Source organism: Cynoglossus semilaevis, chromosome 14 (assembly GCF_000523025.1).
Source record: "Cynoglossus semilaevis isolate Cse_v1.0 chromosome 14, Cse_v1.0, whole genome shotgun sequence".
Taxonomy (NCBI): Eukaryota; Metazoa; Chordata; class Actinopteri; order Pleuronectiformes; family Cynoglossidae; genus Cynoglossus; species Cynoglossus semilaevis.
In genome coordinates, this window is record NC_024320.1 from 6,746,071 (window position 1) to 6,757,375 (window position 11,305).

Below are 11,305 nucleotides of genomic sequence, written 5' to 3' on the forward strand. Positions count from 1 at the left end.
CCAAACCTTTGGAATATTTTAACATTAGGTTAAATACTTAACATAACTTTCGCTACTTTTGAGCCAAAATTGGATATAATTTTGTATGATTGTTTAAAAGGGAGATTCAGATTCAGGGTATTGGGTGAGGATCAAACCTGAAACTTAAATCATGACACTTAAGGAAATTTAATTTAATTTAAGTCTTCCATTTAGCTCAGGCTCAGGTGATGTCTAAGTTGACGAATGAATTACGTAGTGGGAATTTGCTGCCCTCAAGTGGACAAAATATTATCTTAAAACGGCATCTTTTTTATCTATAAGCTATATTTGAATAAATAAAGTATTCTTGTGTTTTTATTAATACCACATTTGCAACATACATTACAATTATCATTATCACATTAAACAACTGCTACTAACACTTAAACTAACGTTCGTGACCGTAGAGGTGTTAATTGCTGAAGCTTTTTTATAAAACATTTTCGGCCCAAGATCTAACGTGTTGAATTGAGGAAATCTATCATTGACTCAAAAATGTTGTATTAATTTTTTTCTTAGTTAAATCAAAAATAAAATGTGTGACGTAATAGGAAATGAGAACACGAAGATTGTCGCGATATTTCCAAGTCGGGTTAAAGTTGATGCATGTTATGGCCATGTGTAGTTTGGCCATACCACAGACTTTGACTTACGTGGAAATTATAAGCGTATTCGCTTGAGGACTTTTTAAAGGTTTCCTCCATTTTCCACGGTAAACTCTAAGTCTTCGTGCTGCTACTTTGTTAGCTTCATTTTTGAATCACAGACGTTAGGTTGCTTCGTTGCTTAGCATAATGTTCTAATGATGGATTAGCCCAACATGTTAAAATTCAGACCACTGTCGAGTGCCTTATTGAACCATAAACTGAAGTCAAGAATCAGCGGTAAGAAGCAGAAACATCGTTTATTAAATTGAATAATTTATTTTTTGCTATTTAAATCAGGTCGTGAAATGGTTGCTTCTGTTACATTGGCTATTTTTTTCATTTACCATTTGCTTTGTATCGTAATAAACGCAGACATTGCCATAACACGTAGCCAGCTTTACATACCTGTATTATAGAGCAGATAGTCACAGATGTTTGGGTGTTGGTTTTCCAGGTTACCTATTTAAACTCAGGTGCACGATGAGTGAAGCGTCAAATGATGTGCCAGAGGCCAAACAGATGAAAAGAGGCCATGAAGAGAATGAAGATTCTACAGAGAGGCTGCAGAATATAAAAAGAATTAAAGCTCAGGAGGATAACGCTGAGAATGAGAAGAAGTATCCAAAAAAGAAAGTAGTCCTCCTCATGGCATATTCAGGAAAAGGATACTACGGCATGCAGGTACATACTGAGGGATAAATATGTTCTGAAATGGGCTAATAATGTTTTTACACTTACACCTTTTACACCTTTACTCCAGAGAAATGTTGGAACCTCTGAGTTTAGGACCATTGAAGATGAGCTGGTCGCTGCACTAGTGAAATCCGGCTGCATTCCTGAGAATCACGGCGATGAAATGAAGAAGATGTCTTTCCAGAGGTGTGCAAGAACAGATAAGGTATGGTAGTTTTTTTAGTTGTTGTTCATTTCATACTTATCTCTCCACTTATGCTGATGTATAATGTAATAATAATTAAAATTAACTCCTTCTAGGGAGTGTCTGCTGCCGGCCAGGTGGTGTCGCTAAAGCTACGGTTGATGGATAACGTAATTGAGAACATCAATGAGCATCTGCCCCCACAGATTAAAGTGATTGGTAAGACAGTCATTCCACCTCACACTCTATTAAATATTCTACATATGTTGTGTGCATGTATGTATATGTTTGTCCCACAATGGGGAAATTCAGTTTTTTCTTTTTTTTTTTTTACACCTCCTTTCAAAAGGTCTCAAACGGGTCACCCAGGGTTTTAACGCCAAAAACAACTGTGACGCTCGCACCTACTCATACATGCTTCCAACAGTAGCCTTTGCCCCAAAAGACTACGACACAGCAAGTGCATCAGCCTTCCGCTTGGATCCGGAGACACTTCCGAAGGTGAACCGTCTGTTCAGCACGTACAAAGGCACCCACAACTTCCACAACTTCACTTCTCAGAAGGCCCCAAGTGACCCCAGTGCTCGTCGCTACATCATGGAGATGTCCTGTGGAGAGCCGTTCGTCCGAGGCGGCTCGGAGTTTGCGGTGATCACTGTGCGAGGCCAGAGCTTCATGCTGCACCAAATACGGAAGATGATTGGCCTGGTGATTGCAATCATGAAGGGATATGTGAACGAGGATGTGATCGAGAGGAGCTGGGGAGAGGAGAAGGTGGATGTGCCAAAAGCTCCGGGATTAGGACTTGTCCTGGAAAGAGTCCACTTTGACCGGTACAACAAGCGCTTTGGAGGAGATGGGCTGCATGAATGCTTGGAGTGGGACGAGGATGAAGAGGGAATCAAAGCATTTAAAGAGGCTTACATCTACCCAACCATTGTGGAGACAGAGTGCCAGGAAGGCTCCATGGTCAGCTGGATGTCCACGCTTCCTATCCATGACTTTCAGAACACAATTAATGGAAATCGAGATGAGGACCAGACACAGGTATTGGTTGTAGAGACTTGGTACTCATTAAGAAAGACTGGCAGAAAGTTTTATAAGCTTTATAATCACTGTTCTTTTGTATCTTATTTTTTCCCATTAGGACAACGCAGACGACGGGAATGAGACAGACTAGGACCAAGTGCTTACCATATGAAGAGACACTTCCTCAGTGTCTTCCCTTTGTTAACAAACTGCTTTTTATATGGTCTAAATGCCTGCCTTCTAAGACTGGTGTTTTCTTTTTAATCGGTGAAATTTGTGTTTCTCTTATAAACATGTTATTAAACCGTACTTGACCAAATAATGGAACCTCTTGCAGTTTATAATTACCGTGTGCATTACCTTGAGACTCCACAAGGGCAAATGTCTGCAAACTCGTGTTACTAATTTGGTAGCTTTTTAATGGTGGGTTTGCAATGTATGAGTTAAAATCTTTTAAAGTGCCCCACGAGTTTTGACAGTGGAATGAAGAAAGAACTGTTGTCATTTTTAAAGATGGCTGGTTGGTTATATTAGAGTGTGAGACTGGCCTGTATACAGTCACCAACTGTATTTGTTGGAGGGCCAGAATTCTTCTGGACAAACACCTGTGAAATAAAATAAAAATCACATTTCTGTATTATATAATGTTTATTTTGTTGATGTTGACTGTGCTACATGGTTTCACACTGGCTAACGTCCCCATCAATCAACATGCAAGAACGAGAACATGTCAAATAGTCACACTCAAGACAGCTGTACTGTTAGTCCAGCTACTTTATTGAAGTCAGTGACCCATTTATTAGAGCTAGTCTGTGATTTAGAACAAAACATTATCTTTGAGTGTAGTATTTAAACAAAACATTACAGATATTAATTTAAAAATATCTGTCTTTATTTCTATACATATATAATTTGTTTTATCGATGGTACATTTTAATGAACAAGTTGTGAACATTGAACTTTGATACATTTATTAATGTGCAATGAATAATAAATTGCCCCCAAACATAACAGGTTAGTTGGAAAAATGGTGGATCATTAATAGACAATTGTTCAATGTTGGCTGAGTTTTTGTATCAACGTATTTATGACACAATATGGTCATTATTTGCTATAAATACTTCAAAAAATGTATACTTAGTTTTTTTGTTTTTTTTTAGCAACAGTGAGGAAAACTCTCATACAAAACTTGGTACAGCATAATTGCAGCATTTTAAGGAAAATCCGTTCTCGTTAAATGGATGATTGCTTAATAAACACCCAATTTCTGAAAAATATAAATGCAATATAAAACAATTTCCGCTAATATCACATATTGACTTTGTCAATTACGAGGTAAGGAGAGGAAAAACTTCACCCTCCAACCACCAGGGGACGAAGTATTATGCCATGTATAATATTAGTGTCGCATTCAGTGACACACAGGCCATTTAGGGACATGAAAATAAACTACATCAGGAATAATTGTTAAAATCGTCTAATCTTTATTTAATCCTTACATGAAAACACTGTAACAATATTACAAAATCCATACTCTAAATAATAATAAATAAATTAAAAAAAAGTGAAGAGTGTCGTTAGCGGTGTTATTTCCATACTTTCGAGTTGGATCTTAAACGCAACACCACATCGAAACATGGCGCCGGCCAAGAAACGCAACGTGAGTTCTGCAAAGACACCTGAATTAAGAGCAAAAACGACCAAAATCGATCTAAACGACAAAGTCGAGTGTATACTGAAGAACAGGAAAAACGCCAACGACGTATTTGACCTACTGGAGTTCCTTCAGGTACTGTCAATCTAGATATGAACGACCTAAACCAGAGTTGCAATGGCTGCTGATGTTGTTTTACTACACATTGGGCTGGATGTGTTATTGTCCACCATGTCTGTTCGCAGTCAGAAAAGGAGAAAGATGTCATCAGTGCCGTCAGTTCATGCAGCAAACTCTTCTGTACGCTACTGGAAAAGAAATGGCTGTTCAGAGGAAAACTGCCGGCGGAGGAGAAGGCGTTGAGTGGTGAGTTCTGGAACAGTATTCAACAGACAGAAAGCACGGGCATTTAGGGATTAATCCTAAAAGCTCTTCTAAAAGTCTACAGCAAATATCTCTCAGATTATAAAATGCGTCACTAAACAACGTCAGACAAAACAAAGTGTGCAAGTCTTAGCAACAGGTTAGGGTTGCCAGATCTTTTAAACTGGCAAGCAATCAGGTCTACAAAACAAGTCCAGAAACATTTTTATTTTAATTTTCTGTCATTTATTTATTCATATTATTTTATGCTTTTTTGACTGACCAAAAACAGTTTTTTATTACAAATTATAATAATTGCACAGTTTGTTGGCAAAAACTTTTTTTATTTTTATTTATTTATTTATTATTTTTGGAGAAATTTAATTTGAGAGGGCTTTAAAATCATTCTTAACACCTGACCTTATGTTGAGGATGATATTGATTGATAACAGGCTCAACGCCAGAAGTTGCTTATAATAACTGAACTTCGCAACTATGAATATTTACAGCAGAGGAGTAGATTGAAGGGTAGTTGAATTTTGAAACATATTGTCAACAAGTCACAGCAAATGCCAGTAAGAGTTAGGAAAACAAAGAGTAATACTTAAGAGGCGGTCGAGTCATTTCAAAAGAGCGTAACACAGAAGCAGCTATGGTTGAACAGGTCAGGATCATAACAGAAATCCACAGTTTGGATTGGTTTGAACATGAAGAGAGTTATCAAGTTTGAAGATAAAGCTGTCAAGTTGGAAGAAAAGACCACAAACAATTAGATTACTAAAGATTCACAGGGAAAGTAAAGGAGGGCAGGGAGAAATCTGATGGAACATTTTGATGGAAGTGTAAAACCAGGTGCTAGTTTTTGGAAACATTGCTCTTTGTTGTCATACAGGTAACTATAGCGCTGAGGAGAAGTACCACATCTTTATGAGACACAGATACAACAGCTGTGTAGAGATTCTGCTTGATCTCCTCAGCCACGATGTTTACAATATTAAGGTGAGTTTGTTTTTTTTCTTTTATTTTGTACTTAGAATTTTGCTGTTTGATGTTCTATAATAAAAAACAAAAAATGAATTTCATGTCACACCGGCACTGTGCAACCACAGGAGAGCGCCCTCTGTTGCCTGATGCAGTTTGCTGCTGGGGAAGGACAGCATCCTCTGGAAGACATGGACTGGAGTGAACATTACAGATTCCCTTGGGAACTCATCCAGGTTGAAACCAGATGTTTCCATTCTATATCACTCTAACTATTAGTTCTGCTTGAAGCTCATGAAATTATTTTTCTCCAAACCCAATTTTCAGAAAGTAGTAGATGGACTGCTGTCCCAAACTACCGACAATTCCATGCTGATCTCCAGATACCAGGAATTCCTTGAGATGGAAGACGTACGCTTCTATACAATGAGCTCGATCTGCAGGGGTGTGGGCCGCGTGATGAAGAAGAACCAATGGGTGAGAAGACTGAGCAGAGCTCTGTAATCATTTATAATTTCCTTCCCATGTGGCTTTGAAGCTAAAATATCAAGCTGCCCCATGTTGTTTATACCAGGCAGTGGCACCCATTTACCAGAACAACGTGTTCACCCTCATGTCTAACATCAGTTTGCCGAGTCAGCAGTCGGAGGTCGTCAACTTTATGGTCCAACAGGAAGGTGAGAACGGTCTTGATATAAGGAGCGTAAGTCAAAAAAGTTCTAAGACATTTGTTAATATTTCTAAAGGAGTCAGCTGTCAATCACTGAAACAAGTTTTCAGATGTCTTTAACTGCTTTGATACATTTTTACCTCTTTTTAGATTTTATTTTTTTTATTACTTGGGTTGGTTTTCTCTGTTTTTTTTGTTTTTTTTTCAAGGCTTGAATAACCTATAAAAAGGGACAAGTTTTAACCAAAATATGTAAACCTGTTAAAATGATGACTGCTGCAGGTTGTGACCTGGTGTCAAAGTCTCTGATGGAAGCTTAAATGAAAGAGTTGTGGAGAAGAACACAACAATAATATATCTATTTTTATCAATTTGTTTAAGAACTTCTTGACTCACCCCTGTACTGTGCACAGTTATTCTTTGTACTAATGCTGCTAAATGTCTTATTTTTTCTGTGTACAGCTAAGCACGACGACTGGAAACCTGCCAAACTTAACGTAAGATATTTTATTATTATATTATTAAAATTGACCTGATTACCTTTTGACAAACCACTGACTCTTCCATTCTCTACAGGAGCACAAACGTTTGTTTGAGAAAATGTGGCTCGGCTTTCTCAAGCATAAAGTAAGCGTTCACCGTCGTATAACATTGTCATGTTTTTTTTTTTTTTAATCTGTGAGCGTTCACTAATCCTCACATTTCTCTGTTAGTTGCCCAGCGGCATGTACAAACAGGTGCTGGTCATTCTTCACGACTCTATTCTGCCCCACATGAGTAAACCCACCATGATGTTTGACTTCTTGACCGCTGCCTACGAAGTTGGTGAGTTCCACTGAAATCAGTATAAAATACGAACAGATGTTTTGTTGTGATTTGCATGTGCAAAGTGGAGGACATGATATAACGTGTGTTTCATATTTTCATTATAGGAGGCGCTATCAGCCTGTTGGCCCTCAATGGCCTTTTTATCCTCATACACCAACACAACCTGTGAGTATTAAATGATGCTTATGCCATAAAATAATGAACACAACACCCTGACAGGGAGAGTTTTGATGTTGATGCCTGTTTGTTTGTGACTGATTTCAGAGATTACCCTGACTTCTACAAGAAACTTTACAATCTACTGGAGCCCTCAGTTTTCCACGCGAAATACAGGGCGCGCTTTTTCCATTTAGCCAACATTTTTCTCAGCTCCAGGTGAGATTGTGTACAGTTGATGTGTAAATAGTTACCACAATTTTCAAATCACTAATTGATGAGAAAAAAAAAAACAACCGACATTTTGCACTTTCTTCCAGTCACCTACCAGTCTACCTGGTAGCGGCGTTTGCCAAACGCCTGGCCCGTTTGGCTCTCACAGCTCCGCCCACAGCCATCCTCATAGTGCTGCCCTTCATCTACAACCTGATCCGTCGCCACCCGTCCTGCAGAATCCTTATTCACAAGCCCAGCGCAGAGGATGGTGAGTGGTAGTCTTTGTTGTTTTGTATTTGTTAGAACTTCTTAAAAAAGGGTCATATTATGCAAAACTGACTTTGTCATAGTATTGTTCACATATTTGCGTCTTACTACTGAAGTACCAGTTACCACAACTAAGTATGTGTTTTATAAATTTAACAAAATTGGGAAACGTGTCTTAAAATGAGGTAATCCCATTGCATTGGGCTGTTATAATATCGGCTAAGCACAGCTGCTGTGTTAGCATAGATTATATTGTGTACACTTAAGACAACATTAGGTAACAACATAAGGTGGAGACAGCTAGTACAACTTGGGTTTGTCTACTTTGAACTTTCTTCTGGAGCCTTCTGGCTGGACCACTGTGGTCCAGTGTCCTGACAGTGTATCATACCTGCCAGAATGGCATACACTACCACGGAGCTCAAAAGGAAAAACACCAATCTTCAGATTTACCTGGTTACATGAAGATGTTGTGGCAGTGGCTCATTAGCCTTTAAAGGTGAAGGCACAGAGACTGTTCAGACCAGGGTTGTTAAACAGGTGTGTAAAGAATCCTGCTCTATTTTAACTGTAGCGTGTTGCTAACATTTCAGGTATGCATCAGGTACATTTGCATAAAAGTAGCACAATATGTCCCCTTGAAGTCATCTGCATTCCAGAAGCCTTGTCAGAATATGTGATTGCTTCCCTGTTTATAATGACAGAGGTGCTGGAGGATCCATACATTATGGATGAAGAGGATCCTGGCCAGTGTCACGCCTTAGAGAGCAGCTTATGGGAGATAAAGGTGTGTGTCTTCACCCTTAAAATCCGTGTAAATAAACTAAGATTTAGGAATGAATATATATAAATGAGTTTTAAATGCAAACATTGTACACTGTCCTTTTCCTGCAGACTTTGCAAAAACATTACCACCCTGATGTTTCCAAAACTGCTTTGATGATCAACACACCACTTCCGGAAAAAGAGGTTGACATCAACGAGGTGCTGGAGACAACCACCTACGAGGTGATAATTTAAAAAATAACTTCTACACAAAAACAAAAAGAAAAATCTGTGATCAAACTGCAGATGAACTGAAATGACCTGCTGTTAGCTGTAAGAATAGCTTTGTCTGTTCAGTGATATTGGAATTAGCTGAATGTTACTGTAGCACAACAGAAAGTATATTCAAATGTAAATAGACAAAAAAAGGAAACGCATTGAATGAAATTAAACTTGTGTTAAATAAACAGAGGTCTGAGTAGCAGTAGGAAAAATACTGATGGTACACAGTACAAAAAACATATTCAACATAGTTCATTTGTGTAGTTGGTGGTTGAAGCGCAGTGGGTAGTGCAGTTGTCTTACCCCAGAGGAGTTGTAGAATCGATTCTAAGCTAGGTCGGTTTTATGCTACCTCCCGCCCCTTCATTCAGTGACCCCCACAACCAATCTCCCAGTCACCTGTATTCTAGACTAATATTGTTGCAGTATTCAAGCTGATAACCTGATTTTGGTCAATGAGCATGTTTTAATGACATTTAATGACATTTAATGACTACATTTCTGGCTTTTTTTGAAATGCACAGTACACATCATTTTGATTGTCCCGTTTTATATTATAACTACATTTCTGGCTTTTTTTGAAATGCTATTGCAGGAAAAGCTGTATCCCCAACAATCCCACCTTTGGTTCAACAAAGTGTCTCTAATTCTGAATTGAAAACAGAAGGAATAATGACATTTGTTTTTGATCTCCAGCTGATGGAACGAGACCTGAAACAGACCCAGAACAAGAACATCCCTCTGGAGTTTGAGACTGCCTCGCAGCTACTGAGGGAAGGAGATGTGTTGGGCCAACACTTTTGTCTGAATTAGAACCGGTCAAAGATATTTCAGGAACCGCTACATATATCAATGTAAAAAAAAAAAAAAGAAATCTAAATACATGCTAATGGACAAAACAGTCTTGCTATTGTAAGAAGACAAGGGCTCCTCAAGTTTGATGTCTTTGTTACATTTTGAATAAAAGGATTTCTAAGATTGTTGCTGTGGCAGTGAAAATCAGCCGCAGGGCTGGGTGTTGCTAAGAATTTCTTGTTTTGATTTTGATTTTTTAGGTCACAAGTCAATTCAATATTGATTAGATTTGATAAATCAATGTTCGTTCTTTGACCATCCAATCAAATCACTTAAAATCTTCTGCTAGAAGAACCTGGTGTTGCCAACTCAATATCTGATTGGTTAAAGAAACTTCAATTTTAAAATGAAATTTCATTGCAATTCTCAAGGCAGATTTCTTTCACCCTGGCAACACATGATGCCTGCAATACGATTGGATAAAAAAACTCGACCCTAAATAAACAAGGCTGGAGCAACCAAGAGAAAAGCTGTGAAATGATGGGAACAGGCTGTTTGGTATTAGTTTATAAATATCCATGATAAATACAAGAATGAGAGTTTAGATAAATTATGCTAGGCTAACGTAAAAGTAAAGAACCACATTCAGGCTCAAATTTATACAAGCACGTTGTGTTCCAGTCTTAGCTTCATGCTGCTGATCAGTGTGGTGGAAGATTCATTGAAGGACAGGCCGTGTTCTCACAGGTGCAATCACTCAATGCTAATTAAGCGTCAAGCCCAGAGGCAGTGGGTAAAAAGGTAACTACAGTGGCATTTTGATTTTTTTTTTCTTCAAAGCAACTATTAGCATTGTTAGCCCAACGTTAAATACCCCTTCGAACAACAAGGTTCTTTCTTTGTTTCCTACTGTCATGATAACAGGTGAGTTGTAAACCCAGACTGCCCTTCCCTTTGCCCTTCTTCATGTGCTGCTTAAATTTTATCCTCAGTGAAAATGAACCATATGGTCCCACAGCAGGCGGCCGTGGGTACAAGAAAGCCGTGAGACACGACTCTGAATCACAACTCACTTCTGTTTAATCCCAGCCAGGAGAGAGAAGCTGTCCGACAACATGGACCGTTTGACAGTGTGTCTTTAAAAAATGGAGGGACAACACAGAAGCTACAGACTCAACCCTGGACCTTTCAGTTTTGGGGTTTTGTTCATTTTTTTAGCTGCATTTTTCTAAAATATGAAAAGAGCTGGAGCCATGATACCGGTCTTTGCCAAAACCTGAAAATAAATCTGAAGATCAGCATCGCAAGGATGAAGGCAGGAGGAAGTGACGAAGCCGACAAAGCTGGGTAATGTTGTCTTCACTGTGTTGTGATGCTAGGACTTTATACACTGAGGCAGTAGTTAGGAAATACGTGTGATGGGAGGTCCCATGTTTTTCAAAACAAAATACAACACACTTTATAATTCACAAAGAAATGTAAATATGATTAGGTTTGTATCAAGAGGAACTGTTTTCGGTTAAATGCAGGTTTCTTTTTGGTGGCAGTTTTGGAGTTTTCTGCTGACTCATTTCTGCGGACTCATTAGACCATTCCCTTTTTTCCCAGCAATGATTGTAATTATTTATTTTTTGCTCAAGTTAATTTGAAAGTCAAGCACTGAAAAATGAGCAGGTGGTGACAGTTTGTCAAAATAGAATACATTCATCCATCCATCCATCCATCCATCCATCCATCCGTCCATCCATCCATCC

General features: G+C 38.5%; 3 protein-coding genes across 4 annotated transcripts in view; all 3 read left to right on the top strand.

Annotated features, from left to right (window-relative positions):
• Positions 1-579: 579 nt before the first annotated feature.
• Positions 580-3,214, top strand: pus1 (pseudouridine synthase 1). 2 transcript variants are annotated; one of them, XM_008324791.3, is made up of 6 exons: positions 580-905; positions 1,123-1,349; positions 1,429-1,566; positions 1,662-1,764; positions 1,895-2,592; positions 2,693-3,214. In XM_008324791.3, exons 1-6 carry the CDS (start codon positions 842-844, stop codon positions 2,723-2,725), a joined length of 1,263 nt encoding a protein of 420 aa, XP_008323013.1. In that variant the 5' UTR covers positions 580-841; the 3' UTR covers positions 2,726-3,214. The 2 variants fall into 2 exon arrangements, with proteins under 2 accessions (XP_008323013.1, XP_016894137.1); XM_017038648.2 differs by having other exon boundaries at positions 599-733.
• A 797-nt stretch (positions 3,215-4,011) lies between these two features.
• noc4l (nucleolar complex associated 4 homolog) lies at positions 4,012-9,734 on the top strand. The gene is made up of 15 exons (XM_008324792.3): positions 4,012-4,363; positions 4,474-4,594; positions 5,484-5,590; positions 5,701-5,808; positions 5,900-6,049; positions 6,147-6,249; positions 6,705-6,739; positions 6,819-6,869; positions 6,956-7,067; positions 7,175-7,235; positions 7,335-7,445; positions 7,547-7,710; positions 8,414-8,496; positions 8,604-8,717; positions 9,453-9,734. The coding sequence occupies exons 1-15, from the start codon at positions 4,211-4,213 to the stop codon at positions 9,567-9,569; spliced, it is 1,590 nt and encodes a 529-aa protein (XP_008323014.1). The 5' UTR covers positions 4,012-4,210; the 3' UTR covers positions 9,570-9,734.
• A 904-nt stretch (positions 9,735-10,638) lies between these two features.
• rimbp2a (RIMS binding protein 2a) overlaps positions 10,639-11,305 on the top strand; it is a 64,608-nt gene continuing 63,941 nt past the window's right edge. The window contains exon 1 of the mRNA XM_025062815.1: positions 10,639-10,898. The gene's annotated coding sequence lies outside the window, so the exon portion shown is untranslated. The remainder of the gene's footprint in view (positions 10,899-11,305) is intronic.